The 22,229-nt window shown below is 38.6% G+C and overlaps 1 protein-coding gene across 1 annotated transcript in view; it reads right to left on the bottom strand.

Annotated features, from left to right (window-relative positions):
* LOC136882510 (probable ATP-dependent RNA helicase DDX10) overlaps nt 1-22,229 on the bottom strand; it is a 154,553-nt gene that overhangs the window by 120,830 nt on the left and 11,494 nt on the right. The window contains exons 2-3 of the mRNA XM_067155132.2: nt 18,923-19,114; nt 8,649-8,799 (exon numbers count right to left, since the gene is read on the bottom strand). Coding sequence (XP_067011233.2) covers nt 8,649-8,799; nt 18,923-19,114 — 343 coding nt within the window. The remainder of the gene's footprint in view (nt 1-8,648; nt 8,800-18,922; nt 19,115-22,229) is intronic.

Here is a 22,229-nt window from a genome sequence, read left to right as displayed (position 1 = left end):
AGATCAGGGATTTTAACCTTCATTGGTTAATTCCAATGGCTCGGGGGCTGGGTGTGTATGCCGTCTTCAGTATTAGAATTCATCATAGGTAGGGGCCCATCTTCAAGATGCACAGGTTGCCTATACGGCATTAACTCCAAAGACCTGCAGCAGGCCTCTTCGGAGGCCACACACCATTATTACCGGCTGATTCCAGAGAATAGTCCACCCAGGTAAGGAAAAATAAGGTTTAAAATAAAACTCAACAATTTGTTTTTATGACAGATAAAACATGATATTTTATTAATTTTTTTATGTGTATTAATTTATTGATGCCTTTCAGTTTTTAATTGTGTGCTCAATTGAACTTTATGTACAGGCTAAATTCATTTGATATTTCTCAATAGTTTTAGGAATTCCTGTTTATTATGATGAAAAGTTATGAAAATAATTATAGTAAATATTAATTCTATTGCTCTTTCCCTTCGCAGTAAAGTACTTATTTATGTTATTAACAGTTTATATAATGTGCTGCAGGCCGTGTAAACATGTGACGAAAAAGGTATAAAAGTTTCTGTAGACGAAAAGTGCATGGCTCAATTTGAATAAAACTTAGTATGCAAAGCCAATACTGCACACCCTTTCAATCTGCTATATCATTCATTTAAAATTTCAAATGGATTAATACGAAGATGATAGTAAAATATGTTGCGTGTTTACAGCATTATTGCAAGCAGGCGACCAGAAAGTTCCCCGCTGCTGCAACACACTGCCCACAGGATTCAGTTTCTGCGTCACACTCACTTGTAAAGGACGTATTTTAGAATAGCAATCAGTGTTTCCACTGGGGTGATATTTAATAATGCCGCTTACTCACAAGGAACATTGTAAACGGTATCACGAGAAGATACCTGCCCAGTTACGCGTACGCCACCAACAGGTAAGAGAATCGGTGAAGAAACACAGAGCTCAGAAAAAACTTCAGGACTTATCAACAATTACTTCCTGTTCTACAAGTCCAACAACACAACCATCAACATCGATTGCAGAGCAAAGTAAGAAGTCTGGTTATAAATGCAAACAAACATTGGGGAAAGCTGTAAAGCATTCGGAGCAGGCTTTACCAGCGAGTCCGCAGAAGAAACAGGAAGTTGTTTCTGCGCTGAGTGTGAAATGTGGTTCAAGTTCAACAAGTCTTCACTTCCAAATCAAGAAGTTCTTAAATTTCACAATCCATATGATATCAGTTGGCCATCTCCTAGAGCAAGAGATTTTATCTCCGTAAAGGACAGTTCTAGATAAAAATTAAAAAACCGGAAACGATTCATGTGCGTCACAATGCAAGACGCATACAAAGTTTTTAAACAAGAATACCTGCATCACGCAATCAGTCCGTTTTCTTTTTGTGGACTTTGACCAAAGTACATTTCTGTGCACTACCAGGAACACATGATATTCATTATATGGAGCCATTCAAAAAATATTTATATAGTTCAGGCAAGAAAATATTATTTTGAAACTACTACCACACACTCTCTACATCCAGACTACAAGATCGAAGCAGATGACAAAAATCCACCCAGTGATACGGCTTTTGAAGTGGGAGACTTCGTACTTGGAAAATACAGCAGAAAGAAACATTAAAAATATTATGTTTGTACCATAACTGAAAGTAATGGTGATATTTATTTTGTAACCAATTTTCGCAAGTGCAACGATGAAGATGAACTGTTTTGTGAAGCACCGATGAAAGACGAGTGCTTTTTAAATGAAAGTGAAATCGAAAGAAAATTACTGGTGACTCGTTTTACTGATGGGAAATGGTATTTTGATGAGTCTATACCAGAAGCAGAATGAACAAAAATTGTTTTTTCATTTTACTATATTTTTTTCTGACCAAGCTTTCATTCAAACTGTAGGCTACTTATAAGCTTTGAATGTTCAGTTATTTTTAAATATTTTAGTTCATTTTACATTCACTGTTATTAGTGTTAAATGTGACACAATTCATAAAAAAATGTTACTTTATTAAATAGGCCAAATGTCAGTATCTGTAGTTATATATTATTATTAATATTATTATTATTAGGAGGGGGAGGAATGAAGCTTGTAGTTTTATGTGACCAATAATCTCAGTATCATAAGCCGCGGGACCTCATTTTTTACGCAAAATCCGAACCACCGGACGTGACATTCACCTCGAAAATCACACGCGCATTAATTGGAACCCGAACGCAGTCAGTCTTGATGGTTCCACGCAGCTTGACCGCTGTGCCATCACGCCCCTTCTTTATTATTACTTACTGTGATATTAAATATAAATTTTGTCATTCAGTGATTGTATTTGATGCGAAGTTTAAGATTTATTAGCCCCTCATGCCATATAATACCAACATAAATGGTCCGTTATTGGACATTATAAACTTTCCAGCCAACTCACTCCTGGTTGCCAGCATTTCGCCCCCGTGTGCCAGGTTGGGCTCATCAGCCGGTACCTAGCACACCTACCAAGACGCTGGCCAGTGCATACCGTGGAGGCCACTGTGTAGGCTACATGGAGCCACCGGCAGCGCCAATGCACCATGAGAGACTTTGTCTCTTTACCAAAAAATTGATGCCTGCTTGGCCATCAGATGACACAGATAATGATTCCCATAGGGTATCTGAAATATTTGTCCCGATTGAGTAAATTTATAATACCAACATAAATGGTCCATTATTGGACATTATAAACTTTCCAGCCAACTCACTCCCGGTTGCCAGCGTTTTGCCCCCGTGTGCCAGGTTGGGCTCATCAGCCGGTACGTAGCACACCTACCAAGACGCTGGCCAGTGCATACCATGGAGGCCACTGCGTAGGCTACATGGAGCCACCACAACGTCTCTCATGGTGCATTGGTGCTGCCGGTGGCTCCATGTAGCCTACGCAGTGGCCTCCACGGTATGCACTGGCCAGCGTCTTGGTAGGTGTGCTAGATAACGGCTGATGAGCCCAACCTGGCACACCGGGGCGAAACGCTGGCAACCGGGAGTGAGTTAGCTGGAAAGTTTATAATGTCCAATAACGGACCATTTATGTTGGTATTATAAATTTACTCATTCGGGACAAATATTTCAGATACCCTATGGGAATCAATATCTGTGTCACCCTCATGCCATGTCGCCATAGCACTGATTCGCGTGTAATTCCGCGACGCTGTCAAGGCGACGATCGCCTTTAACTATATTACGCAGACATTACGCAACTTACACATTTGTTTGTTTTTTTTTTTTTTTTTTTTTTTTTTTTTGCAAAATGTACCTTTGTCCTTCTTGTAAACAATATCTTGACATTACCAATGAACTGTATATAGGATAATATTTTTTTGTTTATTTCCACCTATTCAATACATTACAAGATGTTGGCATTTACTTTAAAACATTATTCAGATGAGACATGTTTCGCCTCCTACTGTGAGGCATCCTCAGTCATTATCAAAAACCTTATTATTTTACCAGGCATCTGGTTAAAGATATTCAAAAATGTGTTTGATGATTATAAGAGAGGTAAGATTTACGTTTGTTATAAACATGTTCATGAAGTAACTAAAAATCTAATATACTGATAAAAACATATGTAGTTCTTTGTTGAATAGGACTTGTTTGATTGTACTATAGTAAAAGAAGGAGGCTTGAAGCCGTAGTCATTAATAGATGTCTAATACCGTCAAATGGGGTAATTCCGATCATTTTTTAAGGTTTTTTTCGGATACGTCCCGCGTTATTTACGTAGTACTTACGAAATTAAATATATAAGATTAATGATTCTTTAGCTTTTATTTGACGTAACAAAGAATCGTAAGTAGTTGATAATATTGAAAAAAATAAACAAAAATCGGTGATCGGTGTTACCCCATGGAGTGGGGTAATTCCGATCAGTCATTTATTTTTCTTGATTATCGGTATTTGACCCTCTTATGGGTAATACCGATCACATTTTTACTTTTTAAAAATATTTCTTAACATATAAACCTAAAACAAAGCAAATAAACAATCATTAAATCACTAAAAATAATAAAATTGATAGAAATACACAGAAAATTGAAGTCTCTAAACACATTCTATTTTCAAGCTATTTAGTAAAACTGTTCGAACCAATAGTAAAGAAGATGCGGGATATTTTACTAATAGTAAAGTAAAACATAATAAAATAGATAAGACATATTAAACAGATTATACAGGTAAAAATGTTACATTTAAGAGGCACTAATCACAATTTTTTACACAAGGACATAGTCGCCTTCTACTCCACATCAACATGTTCTATATCAAGGAAAACGAACTTCCCTCGTTTGCAGTACGCTGGTATAAGTTTCCTCTCAATTTGTTCCTTTTCGATTTCCATTACATCGGAAATGTCTGGAAATACAAAATATGTTGTGCCAGCCAGGATCCTCTTCCTCAGAAAATTTGCTTCGAGTGTGCCCGGACTAACTCTCACCAGCTGGCCAATGAAACGCCGAATTCTCTTCTTCGTCGGAAATGCAACGAGAACAAAGTCATTTATAGACAACCCATCTTCCCCCCCTCTTTCATGAGAAGATAGAGTTTCTGCGGTGGAGATGGCGTGACAGGTTTCCCTCGCCTCAAAACTTGAACTGTCTTCTTCTGATGTTGATTCTTCTTCTGAATTTACTTCAGTCTCTATACTTTGATCATCATCATCATCATCATCATCACCATCCTTGTCAGCTGCATTGGTGGCCAAATCCCTCACCACGATCCCTTTGCCGGGAGGAACAGTCAAGCGCTTCGCACGGCGAACCGGTGCATTTGTACTTGCCTCTCCAACCCGGGCTCGCTCGAGATGTTGAACGAACGATGCAGTCCACGATCGTTCTCGACTGATGTCATCAGCACTGTCATCATGTGGAATCTGGCGTAGCACGTTTTCTGGACAGAAAGGAACAATACCCGTTTTTCTGAAACCAGAAATAATATTCGTTGCACAATTTACACCTATCTTATTAAATGTCTCTTTTAGAAGTTTAGGGAACTCTGATTTGTGCACCACTCCCCTATTCGTCTTCTTCCATTCATCCAGCACACTTCGCCAAGCCATCTTTAGGGGACGAAAGAAGGCAACATCAAGAGGCTGGCAAAGGTGGGTAGCATTCGGAGGCAATAGAACAAATTTGACGTCATGCTTTTCACATAGCTTGATTACGTTAATTGAGAGATGGCTTGACAAGTTATCGCCTATCATGACCTTGGGCCCCTGTAATGTCTTTATATAAGGCAACATAATTTTCTTAAACCATGCCTCGAACATCGTAAGATCAAACCAGCCACTCATATTTCGGCTATAACCAGCACCGCTGATCCCTCCTTCTGTCCACGTGTCATACAGATGCTTACTTTTGTAGACGGTGAATGGTGGTAACACTGTCCCGTCTGCAGCCGCAGCAACCATAACACTGATACTCGTTTTCGATGAGTCTAAAATTCTCTCAGGATGTTTGACCCCACGTTTCACAACAACCTTCACATTTCCCGGATCATCACAGAAATTTGTCTCATCATAATTTATAATATTTGACATAGGGACTCCCTCTAGTGTGTTTTGCAGGTTATGGAAATAGTCCATGATAATATCTCTCGTAACAGCTGCCCTGGATCGTTTGGTGTTCTCCCCAATCCTCACTGTGAGTTCCTGGTTCCTCCTGAGAAAACCTCGAATCCATTCTAACCCGGGACGGTTATCTGCGAACCTTTTCTCGACCTTCCCAGCGTGGTTCAAGTAACCCTGGACGATGTTACGTATATCAGTATTTCTAAGCGGGAAACCCCACCTGGCACATAACAGCAGCCCTTCGACGAGAGTTTTTTCCTCCTCCCTGGTTAAGGCTGTCGGTGCACCCACCTTGTGTGAATATCTGTTCTTCAGTTTGTCGTTTAGTGTGGTATATGGCACAGCAAACTGTTCAGATGCTCTCCGGATACTCATTTTCCCTTGACGGACAGCTTTTACTGCATTCTCTAAGTGGATAGGGTTATATCTACACCTTCCGACAGGTCCCAGTTTCTTCACATATGTCCTCACCATGATCGGTATTACCCTATAACAAGACAACTTCGTATATAAAAAGCCGTAACTTTAAAACAGTGTAATGTAGAAACTCGCGCAAAAGCTTTATATGATACCAAATAACAGAAGATAGGATTGCAGTATTAACTTACCGCCAGTGTATGGTATGTGACCTTCTGAAACAGAAGTTTCCAATGACAGCGATAATTTAATAAATTTCTCACTTCTTAACAACCTCTCCCGGTGAATTGTAGACAAGAATGCACATATTCTTAGTGCGCAGTGAGATAGCCAATAATGTTCCCTTTGTTTATACGCCGCGTATTGGATCCATTGTCGTCGCGGTTTCGCGGGAAGGCTCAGTTTTCAGAAGGAAGACCGAATGATCGATAATTCCCCATTATATCGGAATTACCCCATGTTACGGTACATATTGGAAGGCATAAAGTATCAGTTCTATGAGAATATACATTACATTCAATTGATACTAAAAACTAGTGGATTCATAGGTAGTACATATAAAATGTTCAATGAAATAACTAAAGATCTAATAAAATGATAAACACATATGTAGTTCTTTGTTGATTAGGACGTCGTATGATTGTACGGCTTAAAGCCGTAGTCATTAATAGATGTCTAATACATAGTGGAAGGCATACGAAATCAGTTCAATGAGAATATATAATACAATCAATTGATACATAAAAACGGGTAGATTCATAAGCAGTACATTTAAAAATGAAGGCGTCATGTGACTATAAATGACAGTTGATGGCTTAAAGCCGTAGTCAAAGTTTGAAGTATAGGTCAAATAACTGCTAATATATGGTAAAAAGATATAAGTCAAAATTGTAAAGCTTAGTATAAAAAATATGAAGGAAAAACATTCCAATTGCTTGACAAAAGTTACTTGACGTTGGCATGCATTTGTCCGTGATATTTATTGGTCAACAGTTCGTAGGTTATTTTAGATTTATTCGGCAAGATTGCGTTGACAAGAAGTTCACCAGATGTTTATAGTTGGCCTAATTTGTGTTAAGTCATCAAGAAAGTTGCAGAGATGATGATGGGTGGAAATTCTCAATGTTGGTATGGTTTTTTGACGTGAAGGTTGGAGAGCTGTTGTGTTCTTCTTCGATGACAATATATTTTAAAAAACGTTGATTTTTAATAATTTATACTATTGAAGAGTATTATGGAAGTTTGATGAGGCTGTTGAATTGTTGTTATAGATTGGTTCTATGGCATTGTAGGCATTGTAGGCCCGTTTGACAAGCTGTGTGAGGTGCTATTAGGATAAATGCCAACATCTTGTAATGTATTGAATAGGTGGAAATAAACAAAAAAAAATATTATCCTATATACAGTTTATGAAACTTTCAATACGGACGAAAAATGATTTTCATCACTTGTAATTACCAATGAAAGTTACCACAATTCACAGAATTTAGAAATAATGTAAAGGTATGTAAAGTTAAAAGTCCATACCATGTAAGCACCGATCGCTACATTTAAAATGTTATAAAATCGCATACATCAAGTTTATTACAATGAAATTTGTGGAGGTTGTTAAGTATCATCTAGATGTTATTGTGCATAAATCTCAATTTGTTTAGATGGTAAGTTTCATATATATATGTTAAAGAGAAATGTACAAATGTACACACACAACGCCTGGAATTGGCCTACCGCATTGTTGTGAGATTCTACTCCTGTGAGTTTGGCTTTCTTGCATCATTGATAGGATTACCTATATTTTCAGAAGGCACAGTATCAATACCATCCTAAAGTCTACTATCACCATAGGCAATTGTCCACGATTGGTTAAAGATTCTATTTGTCTAAAATGTACTGGAAAAATATGTTTCCTGATCTTTTTATGCTATATATGAAGGATGGTAACAACGAAGGCTGAAGACAATGGAGGCACTTGCACCTTTTCCAGCCTGAGAAGTCTACAGTGACAGAGCATGCCATACATAACGAACATCAAATCTTTTTCATGGAACATAATTTTAACAAAAGTGTCCTCACAGATAGGTCATCATTTCTCTTCTTGACTTTGGAGGACCTGGAATGAACAACACTTCTGACATGATCTTTCTCGAGTCTAGCTGGTATGGAGTGACAATTGCCACTGTTCTTAGCCCAGAAGACGAACTTGGCCATAAGATCGAAATGTGTTGGCTTATATAATTAACACAACACAAAAACAACCTCCCCACCGAAAAGTACAACAGCCGTGATGGGCCATGGTCTACCAAATAACTACTGCTCAGCTCAAAGGCCTGCAGACTATGATGCAATGCATGGTAAGTGCAACGAATCCTCTTGGCTGTTATTCTTGGTTTTCTAGACCAGCGCCACTATCTCACCATCAGATAACTCCTCAATTGTAATCACACAGGCTGAGTGGACTTCGAACTAGCCCTCAGATCCAGGTAAAAATCCTTGGTCTGGCTGGGAATCGAACCCAGGGCCTCTGGGTAAGAACCAGGCATGCTATCCCTTTACCTAGAGGCTGGCACAACTTAATATCCCCAATATATTATGTCATTTAGTGGTCACAAAAGTCTACATTTAAAAAAAAATCAATGCCTACCTATGATAAGTCCAGCTGAGAAGTCATGATACTGTCCCACTTTTCTTAAGGTTTCAAATATCTGGTAAGCCAGCTCTCGAGTTGGAGTTATTATAAGAGCACCTGTACCATCTAGTCTTGTCCACTGTCTGCAGTACAGCAATTCAAGAACCTGGAAAAAATAATACACACAGAATAAAATTCCTAACTTCTGTTCCACAAAAAACGGATTACAGAACGCTGTTCTTCCTTGGAGCAAAGAGGGAGTGGCCTGAACATCTTTACGTCGCAACAGCGCAAGCTGTACTGATCTGATAATGCTGAAACCTACCAGAGACATAGACAACGGTGCCATCTAGCGGCTGGTGAGCATACAATGCCACAGATAATTAGAGCAAAACTGCAGATACTTATTGAATTGCCTACGTATTTCATGATACTTCAATGGGTCAGGCACATCACCCGCATGTTTAATAGGCCTTCCAAAGAAAGTGATGTATTCCCAATTGAAGAATGTTTGGAAGTCTAATAAAAAGAATGGCCAAAGTGACATCAACAACTGGAACAATACAGCACTTGAGCAGGAAATGTGTTGACATATCATCCATGCGGGCTCATAACATTCTGAACACCATCAATGGAGGCATGAATCCGATATGTGAGATCAAAGAAAGAAACAAGAAAATCATCACAGAAAAAGTGAACACCAGGTTCTATATCAAGGAGTTTTGGTAGACTTGATCAACTAGAGCTCATTCCATGTTATAAAAAAGTACAGCTCTTTTGGGCCTATAAGGAGGGAACACACCCCTTCTTAGACACTTATAATTCCTCGTGATTGAGGAATATTATAATGTACTTTATATTGTATTATGAAAAAAATAAAATGGATGAGGCATGTTTTCGCACAGGAGTTATTAAAAATATATACATTCGCAGGGAGGAAGCACAATGGTGGGTACAGCCATTGCTTTGTTGCAGTCCTTCATTTTCCTTCTGAGTTGCTCCGGTATGGTACATGTAACGCGTAATCCGTTACACTGTGAATTGCCGGCAGCTTATCACTGTTGAAGAGAAGTCATATATTTATTTATGTGTGTGTTCTAATATTCCTTTACTGTACAACAGCTGTTACTGAAGATTTTGATGTTGTGGTGTGCAGCGTTACATCACAGCATGACTTGTACTTCACAAGCGCATAGAAGGGTTAAAAGTCAGGTTGTGAGTTTCACAAATAGGTAAAGTCCTCTCAGTTTTAATTACTGTGTTGATGGGGTGAAGGTTCCTTATGGGGATCACTGTAAGTACCTAGGTGTTAATATAAGGAAAGATCTTCATTGGGGTAATCACATAAATGGGATTGTAAATAAAGGGTACAGATCTCTGCATATGGTTATGAAGGTGTTTAGGGGTTGTAGTAAGGATGTAAAGGAGAGGGCATACAAGTCTCTGGTAAAACCCCAACTAGAGTATGGTTCCAGTGTATGGGACCCTCACCAGGATGACTTGATTCAAGAACCGAAAAAAAAAAAATTCCAAAGAAAAGCAGCTAGATTTGTTCTGGGTGATTTCCGACAAAAGAGTAGCGTTACAGAAATGTTTCAAAGTTTGGGGTGCAAAGACTTGGGAGAAAGAAGACGAGCTGCTCAACTACGTGGAATATTCCGAGCTGTCAGCGGAGAGATGATGTGGAATAACATTAGTAGACGAATAAGTTTGACTGTTGTCTTTAAAAGTAGGAAAGATCACAATATGAAGATAAAGTTGGAATTCAAAAGGACAAATTGGGGCAAATATTTGTTTATAGGAAAAGGAGTTAAGGATTGGAATAACTTACCAAGGGATATGTTCAATAAATTTTCAATTTCTTTGAAATCATTTAAGAAAAGGCTAGGAAAACAACAGAGAGGGAATCTGCCACCTGGGTGACTGTCCTAAATGCAGATCAATATTGATTGATTACCATGATGCTGTTGAGCAGAGCCATTCAATATGACAACCTTGTTGTCATAAGAGTAATACTGTTTTCTTAACATGGCATGAGCTAGAGCATTGCAGCTAAGCTTGTAGTTCTAGAATTGGTCCCTTCAGGACTCTTAAGAACCCATAATTCATTGCGATCTTCTGAACTACCAGTAACTAAATTCATTGTTAAGTTCCATACCTTATGGCTTTCTCAACATAATATAAGTCTGGAGATGTAAAGATGTAGAAGTGTTGGGTTGTAAGTAGAAATAATGGGTCATGTGCTAGGATATTGCTCTAAAGGAGAACTAATAAGGAACACTTGGCACCAAAAGGTTTGAACAAACATCACGTCAGCATTCCGGAAAGCAAAATTAGAACTGTACAAATAAGTGCCTACATTGCTTGGCAGCAGATTGAAGTACCAGATGTGGAGATATCATAATAATTAATAGGCCAGCAAAGATAGCTATTGTATTATTTTGGACCCAACGATTCACTTTGGAAGAGAGTTCAGCAGGTACAGGAAGTGGGTGATGAGTAGAGCCCTGCACGGATTTATCCGCAGATATCTGTGAAGTTAGTGTCTTGGTGGATACAAACTGTATTGCAGTGCGGATAATATTGCTGATAATTTCTAAATAATGACGTTTATTGATTTTCACTCAGGTATACTCTTGTTTTTGCTTGTGGTTAGGTGACCCGTGACACTAGTATGGGAGAATAGTGATATATACGGAGCATTAAGACTATAAAGCCAAAAATCTGATATAAGCCTATCTGGCTCCTGTCCTCAGTTAATGGAAGTAAGCAACAAAGGTCAATACATCGGTAGTTGTTGCAAGAGAAAGTCCCTCATGAACCTGTGACTGTAGGGATTCTGGTGCCAGGTGTGAGGCCTATTGTATTATATTAACAGATCAATCCGTTTGAATATCTTGGGTGTAATATATCGTAGTTAAATATTTACAATATCCATGGATAACCATTCGCAGATGCGGATGAAGGAAGTGCGGATGCGAATATTATTTTGTATATCTGCGCAGGGCTCTAGTGATGAGAAGCAGGCCTTGTATTTTCCATGTATTCCTCACTTAACTGAGAGATATAATGCAGGTGAGTTTACATGAGAGGTACACAGCCTTCTCTGTGGTGCTCAAGGGATGTCATTCAAGTGGACAAAGGCTCAATTGAAAGTCTGGGAATGAGAGATCAACAGTACTATGATATTATCACAGGGGTTTTTAAAGATTCTGTACAAATTCTAAGTAACCCTTTTATAATAGCCCCTACTTGAATTGTTATCCTAGACCTCCATGGTTTTAGTACACTATGCCTTCTGGTATGGTCTAATGTTAAAAACTTCATATTTGGTCTGTATTGAAAGGAGATTAACACACAACAGAAGAGAGTATAAATGATCCACCTTATATCAATACAAATTATGTTGTTAAATCCGTTTGAATATCTGGTATGGGCTAGAGCAATTTTGTTACTTCCATTAACCTGTCTCAGTCTCATCCATGGCTTTGACAACATGAAAGTGACCAAGGTATGAGTGATACTTATACAGCCAGTCCCTGTCATGGACAGTGTGAAAATCTTGCTCATAGGGTCAGTTGGTGCGTTCATTTTAGTGGGCTTGGCTGACTGATATATAATAACAACTTCTGGCTCAGTGAGGAAAGCGACAGGAAACCACCTCACTTCTCATTTCCCTAGTACGCCTCTCCAGTGATGCCTAGGCCACCTATGACAGCTGACGGTGGAAATGTTGAGGATCAAACCAGCCTCCAGGCTGAGCACTTAACATACATACAATACAATCCATTCTTTTTGAATAAATTACAACACTTTTACTTTATAGTTATGATCTGATAGATCTTCAATGATGTTGAAACAACTGTCTGAGTTATCTCCATCCACATGGACATCATAGATCATTTATCATGCCACTCTCTCTATTGCTCCACATTAAGCCAGGAAGAACATTGGATACTCCAGGTTTTTGTAATCTCTTATTATTATAATTGTCTTATTGATGAGGGTTTATGCACTAAAAATCCATGGGCAAATGTTTAATACAGTCGAAACCATTTATAGTGACATCGCTTTTAATGACGTATTGGGTATAACGGCAAAATTTAACGGTCCTGTCTAAATCCTATATAAACACTGTATTTAAAAAATAGCCTAGTACGACATCACTTATTATGGCATATCATATAAAACGACTTATTCTCATCACAATTTCAGAGAAATGTATCGGCTATAACGTCGGCTATATGTATTTTGGGGATTGCCCACAACAATGTAATGCTTATTATTGTAGACTTCAAATCATTCAGTCTGTTAAATGGTCAAGGCGAGCATCACTGTAAAAATGATGCAAAAGGAAAGGGAAGTGTTTAATACTGAAAAAATTCACACATAATATGGCGATTAGAAAATTGGGAAACAAATGTAAGGCAGAGCAAAGGAATTATGTGTATCACACTGAACGATTTCTACAATTTGGAAGGACAGAGAAGAAATATGGTCTCTTTTCGAATGAAATTCTTTAAAAGTCAAGCGGGCCAGAATATCTGAGCACAAAGATAAATTGAAGAATCTTTACTTAGATGTTTTAAGGAGCAAAGAACAAATAATGTGCTGATCAATGTACCTATTCTTCAAGCGAAAGCCAAAGAAATTCCTTGTGGTCCCACTCCACAAATAAAATACTTATTTTAGATACTTTTTTGAAGTTTTAATTACATTTTGTTAATTAACCATGTAAGTGTGCTGACTAAAACTTACAGATATGACATTTTTAGTAAAAACAAAAAAACAAAAACTGGTTTGTGCGACTATCGGCTATAACGACTGCTGACTGGCGGTCCCTTTGAAGTCGTTATAACCGATTTTGACTGTAGTTCAGTAATAATATTTTTCCAATTTGAGGTAGTACCATCCTAATGAAAGCTGCTTATTATGAAACTTATGAAGCCAGCCTTTCTGTGGTTTGTTATCTGAAATACACAGTGGTAGAGGAAAGGGTGCAAATTCTTCCAGAATAATGGTTGCTTCAGTATCTGACCTCCTCTCTTTACATCTTGCACTAGATGACTGCACAAAATGCCTAAAACAACCAGCAATTTTGTTCAATCAGAAGAGCTCTCTGCAAGCAAATTTGAAGCCACTCCTACATTAAACAGTATGGCATTCATCCCTTTCTTGCAGACCTTAAATGTGATTTCAATCAGTAGTTTTCCTTATAATCATGCCCTTTGTTCGAAAATGACATTTTACTGCCAACATTACAGTGCAATGCAATTTTTAAACCCTTTATAGTGTTTTCCTTAACACAAGAGATATATCTCTCTTTTCATTGATTTGTTAAGTATCTTGGGCTGAATCACAAACCTATGAAAGTCCAGTATCTTCCCTGAGCAGTCTTGAAGTAACAGCTGTGCATGAGTTGTTATTTCCCTTAAACGAAGTAAATTTCTCTCATTTCATGCACCAAAATATTTCCGATTGTTGTTTTGTGATGGCTGACACTTTACTGTTATTTGTTGTTAGTTTTATATTGGACAGACACAAACAGGTCTTATGGCAACGTTGGGACGGGACGGGACAGGACAGGGCTAGGATTGGGAATAAATTGACTGTGGCCTTAATTAAGGTGCAAAACTGATATGCCTGATATGAAGATGGGAAATCATGGAAAACCATCTTCAGGGTTGCCCTCAGTGGGGTTTGAACCCACCATTTCCCAAATAGGAGCTCACAGCTATATGATCTGAACCATAGAGTTAACTTGTTCAATTTTATCTTCACATTCGAATGAAAAATTTCATTTGCAATACATAAACCATTATTCACCTTTCTGCTACACAATTCAGGACTTCACATATAAATTTCTGAACTCTTACTCATTTTTAGAGGTTTTTCTCAACAAATCTGTCCATTTCCTTCAAAATCTTATTAGAATTGGTTCGACTTTACACTCAATGCATGTTTGATAACAGACATCTCTGCATATATTGTTACAGATTCTATGTACAATTACACTTCTGGGTTAGGAATGAGATTGTTCTCCAGTACCACATAGCTCCATAGACAAACTCTCAGAGACAGAGCGGGGGCAATGGAGAACAGTAAAGTTCTTACAGACTGAATGCACCTTACCCTCTATGTCTACCATCACTCTCAGCAGTGTCTATGCACTTTGCTTTGCTTGGGTCATGCCTTGGCTGCTTTCAAGTTTCGTTACCTGCAATCTGTGGTGTGTCTTTTCTTAAATTTTATTTTTACAAGTTGCTTTATGTCGCGTCGAGACAGATAGGCGTTACGGCGACAATGAGATAAGAAACGGCTAGGAGTGGGAAGGAAGCGGCTGTGGGCTTAATTAAGGAACAGCCCCAGCATTTAACTGGTGTAAAAATGGGAAACCATGGAAAACCATCTTCAGGGTTTCAGACAGTGGGGTTCGAACCCATCATCTCCTGATTGCAAGCTCGCAGCTGCATGCCCCTAACCGTATGGCCAACTCGCTCAGTGTGGTGGTTGTTATTGTTGTTGTTATCCTAAGGGGCCTAGCATGTAAGTCAAACCTCTTTACTGCTAAAGTGTGGGAGCTATGCACTCCCAAGAGATGGCCGAGGACCTTGAAGTATATTTTTTATAATTACTATCTTACTGCCTCAGCTACTGTGGTGCAGACCTCCTAAAATGGTGCAATCTAGGTTGCCTATTTACCAATTTTGACATTATGATTGTGCTGGAATTCTACTGGAATGGATATAATGGTTGAGTTAATTTTTTCAGGTAATACTGATTGCACTACCAAAACCAAACCCCATGGCACTAGAGCCCTTGAAGGGCCTTGGCCTACCAAGCGACCGCTGCTCAGCCCGAAGGCCTGCAGATTACAAGGTGTTGTGTGGCCAGCATGACGAATCTTCTCGGTCGTTATTCTTGGCTTTCTAGACCGGGGCCGCTATCTCACCATCAGATAGCTCCTCAATTCTCATCACGTAGGCTGAGTGGACCTCGAACCAGCCCTCAGGTCCAGCTAAAAATCCCTGACGTAGCTGGGAATCGAACCCGGGGCCTCCGGGTGAGAGGCAGGCACACTACTCTACACCATGGGCCCGGCGATTGCACTACCAGAGATCTTTAAGACAATGAACTCTGGAATATCTGTAAGCTATCAACTGTCATATAGCTTTTTGGTCACATTTTGAGGCTTTATAACTTCCATAAGTTTTGAGCTAAATGAATTATTCCTTTTCTATCTGAAACTGTAATTATCTGTCTAAACACTAGATTGATTTGTTATTTTTATTACTGACGGAACATTACAAAAAGAGGGCAATATATTTGTCTAACAGATTCTTTTTTCATTTATTTTAAATCATGTAATTTTTTCACATTCACATCTATTATTGTTAAATTAGTATACAGTATATATATATGACAATTATGAACAAGATGCTAAGAACATTCAACAATTCCTTCAAAAAAATTTAAATTAAAAATAAATATAAAGAAAACAAAATTCATGATAGTAGACAAAAAGATGCCTACAGGTACAAAACACTTAAAATTAAATAACACACCAATAGAACAAGTCACAGAATTTTCCTATTTGAGTAGTGTAATTACCTCTGATAACCGATCCCTTTCAGAAATCAAGAAAAGAACAGTGGTAGCAAAACAAGCCTTCCAAAATAAGAAAAACTTATTGCTAAACAACCATCTCAGTTTGGAGACCAGAAATAATCATTTCTCAAGACCTTTGTTTGGAGTGTTCTTCTGTATGGATGCGAAACCTGGACATTAGGGAAACATGAAGAAACAAAACCTGAAGCTGCAGAAATGTGGTTTTGGAGAAGAATTACAAAAACAAGTTGGATGGATAAAAAACAAGTGACCTTGTTTTAAAGAACATAAAAGAGAATCGATGTTTATTAAATACGATATTGAATAGGAAGTTCTCTGGACATGTACTGAGACATGACTCTCTTCCCCAAACCATCATTGAAGGTAAAGTACTGGAAAAGAGGCCCAGGGGACGACCAAGGATGTCATACATCAGGAACTTAGTTGGTGAACTGGCATGTGGTTCATATGGCAACATGAAGAAGCCAGCAGAAGATCGTCACATGTGGCTAAAGCGACAAGGCATTGCCTTTAGTAGATGATGATATATATATATATTTTTTTTTTTTACTTGCTTTACGGAGCACCGACACAGATAGGCCTTATGGCGATGATGCGACAGGAAACGCCCAGGAGTTGGAAGGAAGCGGCCGTGGCCTTAATTAAGGTACATCTGCATGATGATATATTATTGAGTGAGTTGGTTATGTGGTTTGGTCAACTTAGCTTGAGAGGTAACATTTGGGAGAGGGTTCAAACCCCACCGTTGGCAGCTCTGTAGATGGTTTTTCTGCAGTTTCCCATTTTCACACCAGGCAAATGCTTGGACGGTACCTTTATTATTATTATTATCATTACTACTATCATCGTCATCATCATACTGCCTCAAGGACCATGGTCACTTTCTGTCTGTGATGGTGCAATATAAAGCAAAATAGTATACACAAGCTATCTAAAAGAAAAATGTGAACGGTAGGGGTAATAAATTTTCTACAGTCCCAATTAGGAAAATTATGATTTTGCATGATAAAGATCAAATATTTCTTTTCTTTCAGTGACTTTGGCCCTTGTTTGGAGCCATTTCTGATAAGCTTTCTTTTTACGTTTACAAGCTGCTCTCACTTCATCATTCCACCAAGATGTTCGCCTTTTCCCATCTTTACACACAGTTGTTCCTAGGCATTCCTTTGCTGTTTCTACTAAAGCATCCCTGTATGCCACCCATTCACTTTCTATATCCTGAACCTGCTTACCGTCTACTGTTCGAAACTTCTCACAAATCATATCCATGTACTTCTGTCTAATTTCCTCGTCCTGGAGATGTTCTACCCTTATTCGTTTGCAGACAGATTTCACTTTCTCTACCCTAGGCCTAGATATACTTAGTTCACTACAGATCATATAGTGGTCTGTATCATCGAAATATCCGCGAAAAACTCGTACATTCCTCACAGATTTCCTGAATTCGAAGTCTGTTAAGATATAGTCCATTATGGATCTGGTACCCCTAGCCTCCCATGTGTAGCGGTGAATAGCCTTATGCTTGAAGAATGTATTCGTAATAGCTAAACCCATACTAGCACAGAAGTCCAGCAAACGCTTCCCATTCCCATTAGCTTCCATATCTTCCCCACATTTACCAATCAACTTTTTGTATCCTTCAGTTCTGTTCCTAACTCTCGCATTGAAATCGCCCATTAGCACTATTCTATCCTTGCTGTTGACCCTGACCACTATGTTACTCAATGCTTCATAAAACTTGTCAACTTCATCCTCATCTGCACCCTCACATGGTGAATACACGGACACAATTCTAGTCCCAATTCCTCCAACTGACAAATCTACCCACATCATTCGCTCATTTATGTGCCTACCAGAAACTATGTTGCGTGTAATGGTATTCCTGATAAAGAGCCCTACCCCAAATTGCCCTTCACTTTCTAACACCCGTCAGGTACACTTTATAATCTCCTATCCCTTCCTCGTTATCTCCCCTTACCCAAATATCACTTACTCCTAGCACATCCAGGTGCATCGCCTTTGCTGACTCAGCTAGTTCTACTTTCTTTCTTCCATAAGCCCCATTAATATTGATAGCTCCCCATGGAATTCCATTTCGTTTGCCAAGTTGTTTCCAAGAAGTCCCTTGCCTGTCAAATGGGAGTGGGACTCCGTTACTCCCATAGGTCCGAGGCTTGCTTAAAATGTTCTGAGCTCGGTAAACTCATGAAGCAGGATGCTACCCTACTTACACATAGTCCAAGTGAGGATCTCTCCTCTAACGGATTATGGACCACCGGTGAATTGTATAGTCCTAGCCGCCTGAGCACAAGGAGGGCTATGACTCAGAACATGTCCGAGATGCCCACTCCCATTCCATAGCAACTGGTATTCTGACTCTCAGGACCACTTACTAGGCCTCTCAGCCATTGCCCATGGTTCACGAACTAGGACGTCACTACAGTAACCCACACCATGAAAAATTTCAGAGGATGTGGGGAGTGAGGAGGGAGTAATTAAAAAAAGTTACACGAAAATTATTTTTCTCCTTGCCAAATAAGCAGACTTTTTAGCTTATCATAAAACATTTGGTTTGAAGTGGAATGTATCAATATTCATTCCCAATAGATATTGTCTTAATGATACTGTAAATCTTCCATACTTTCCTTTTGTCTACTTACGGGAATCAAAAATGCCAAAGTTTTCCCACTTCCAGTTTTAGCTGCTCCTAAAATATCCAACCCACGAAGACCCAGGCAAATACTTTCTCTCTGAATTTCTGTTGGAACAGTAAAACCATTTTCACTCAATCCTTTCAGGGTCCTTCTTGATAAGGGTAGATCTTGAAAACTTGCAATATTTGAACTATCAACCTGGAACAATGAAGCAATATTATATAAATATATATGTAGAGTCATTAACACAGTAGCTTAGATGCTGGTCTTAAATTCTGCCAAAATGAGCTGCAGAGGGAGTGTTAATATGTTGGGAAATAAATTAAAATATTTGGGCTATATTCTTCTTTCTGTCAGATTTTGCATGGGAACTAATCTATGTGCAGGCAACATACTGGGTACTGGTAGCCATTCACACATCATCAGTCCTGGTTTACTGAATGTAAAGCTTTCTTACAGGATTAACACGGAACGATACTGGAAATAAATTTTTATTACCATTAATGCTTTCACGGCCTGTATTAACAGACATGACCTAGGCTTTTGGGCTTATGCCGTGTCAAGAAAATAAGGTAAAATTCTTTACATTTCGCAGAGAATTTTGCTCTGCATCTTCAGAAGAAAATCTTGACTGTTTTCAAGGAAGACTTCTCCGAGAATGAAGTTTGAATTCAGGCATTAATAAGACAATTGGAAGTCATACGTTCATTCGTCACCAGATGGCCCACAGTACGCGGTACAACGCTAGCGTTCGAAAAGGAAGCTGACGGAATCATCAGAATCAGTCCGAGAAGGAGTCACATAACATACCAGGTGTACACACATATAAAAGTATGACACTGACACAAGCCTGGAATGAAACATCTGATGACGAAGAACGTATGCATTTGAACCACATATTACTTAATTGATAACCAGTGTCCCTGTTGAAATTGTTAGGATTTATACGTATTTCCTCAGCTTCCTGTATAATCCTGGGCATGTAGTGTCTAGTGTAGGTAAGAGCTCGAGCATCTTGGAACACGCTTTTTTTTTTCTTAGTGGCTTTACGTCACACCGACACAGATAGGTCTTAATTAAGGTACAGCCCCAGAATTTGCCTGGTGTGAAAATGGGAAACCATTGAAAACCATCTTCAGGGCTGCCGACAGTGGGATTCGAACCCACTATCTCCCAGAAGCAAGCTGACAGCCGCACTCCGCTAACCGCACGGCCAACCCGCTCAGTCTTGGAACATGAGATCATGACCCGATGATAGGGCGTGCTCAGCTATTGCTGATTTGTCTGGCTGGTTGAGACTAATATTTCATTCATGTTTCTTGATATGAGTAAGCCTACCAATGGACCGGCATGTTTGGCCAATGTATACCTTGCTGCAAGTACAGGGAATTTTGTATATCCCAGGACGTAAAAGTGGAGACAATTTGTCCTTGGTTTTACCCAGACTGTGAGCAATTTTAGTAATAGTGCCAAACATGGTTTTTATATTGTGTTTGCAGAGGACCTTGGCAATTCGAACTGTGGTGTTGTGAATGTAAGGGAGGTAGGCAGTTCCCTTCACTGCTTCCTTCTGTGAGCTTTGTTTGGTCATTTCTCTGGGATGCAGGTCTCTATGAATCTGCACATCGCTGTAACCATTACCCTTGAATGTGACTTTGAGTATGTCCTGGATATTTGATGGCTCACAAATTCGTATCGCCCTCTTGGTGAGTTTATATCTATTAAAGAAACTATTTAAAATAGTTTACGTTGGGCCCACCTTGTCAATACACTTTTAATGATCGAGAATTATTTATTCTATCATAATCTATAAGCTTCATTTCCGTATTGATTGTAGCTACAACATAAGAATAATATGAAGCCTCCACCTTATCAATACATTTATTTATATACTATTAGTTACAGTAATCACAGTACCGATTTCGACCCCTCGAGGGTCATCCTCAGCTGTCATATACAAATATAGTTATTAAAACATCACATAAGAAGGTGTTGTACATACATGAAAATTGACCAATTTGACAGGTCGTTTAAAATAAATTATATGTTAAAATGGTAAAATGAGTCCTTTCTTCTTCAATTAATAAAGATTACGTAATGTAAAAGACAAGTCTTTATAATGTTCTTGTTGATTTGATAAGCGTAAATTGAGATTTGTACTACGGTGTATGCACTAATGTTCTTAAAGCAGAGGTGCCAACCTTTTAAGTGGATTATCAGTAATCGCCCTCCACCGCCAAGAAGAATTTTGAGTCAAGTCCAAAGCATGCTCCTTCCTTGTCACTAATGACACCCCCTTTGCCCTTCCCTCTAGCAATCTATTTGAAAGTATACCATATTACACAGTAACATTTGCACACAACCTGTCAGTTCTGTGATAAAACATTACTTGAAGCTTGTTTCTCACGCAGCAGCTGCTTTTCAGTGTAGTTTTTCTTGAAGCATCCTTCCCACTGTGATGGCATTTTCGTCCTCTGAACCATAAGCGATTCCAGTGCTGATGTGCTTAATGTAGGCCTTACTTCTTTCCAGGTAAACTTAACACAGCAAATACAACATTACTGAAGGATTTATAGTGGAGAAGGGCAGCACCTGAGCTCCTTCATTCACAATGAATTTTACAGCGCTTGTGGGTAGCAAAGGAAGTAACGATCGAATAAGTATCATTGCCAACTCACAAGCACTGAAACGAGGACGATTTAGGAGAAAGGCTCGAAAATATTTCCTTCTTTTTTTTAATTTTTACCGTTCAAAATTATTTTTTCATGATAATGTCTGCTTTTCCATAATAATTTCCCCTTTGACCGTAATTATGTAATCGTGAGGTGAAATCTGTAATTATTACGGACAATCCGTAATAGTTGGCACCTCTGTTAAAGTAATCACTATTTTACGTTAAATCTTATAATTAATTGTTAAAAACATTTCGAAATTTTATTCTTCTGGCAATTATGTTGCTTATTTCACGATGTCCTTCAGTTGGTAGTATGTGTATCTTGAAGTGATCTGGATACTTTCTATGACGAAATAGGTCGTAGTTTAATGTTCGGTTCGATGCATTGTCTATGTACTATGTTCATAGTAGGCCTATATACTAAATGCTGAGTTAATAGTAATGCATATTGTAAGTATAAAAATTTGTTTAGTTTGCGACGTGCACCTTAATATGACGTTATACACTATGTCAAGTGTCAAATGGTTTACATACAGTATTTTAGTCTTAAATGATAGCGTGTGGGCTTCTTTCTATATGTTGTAGGCTGTGATATCTGTAAGTAGAAATGAAATGTATAAGAAACGGCGTTTAATGGAT

Source organism: Anabrus simplex, chromosome 1, assembly GCF_040414725.1.
Source record: "Anabrus simplex isolate iqAnaSimp1 chromosome 1, ASM4041472v1, whole genome shotgun sequence".
NCBI lineage: Eukaryota > Metazoa > Arthropoda > Insecta > Orthoptera > Tettigoniidae > Anabrus > Anabrus simplex.
Note: the sequence above shows the minus strand (reverse complement) of the source record. Positions and strands in the feature narration are given on the sequence as shown.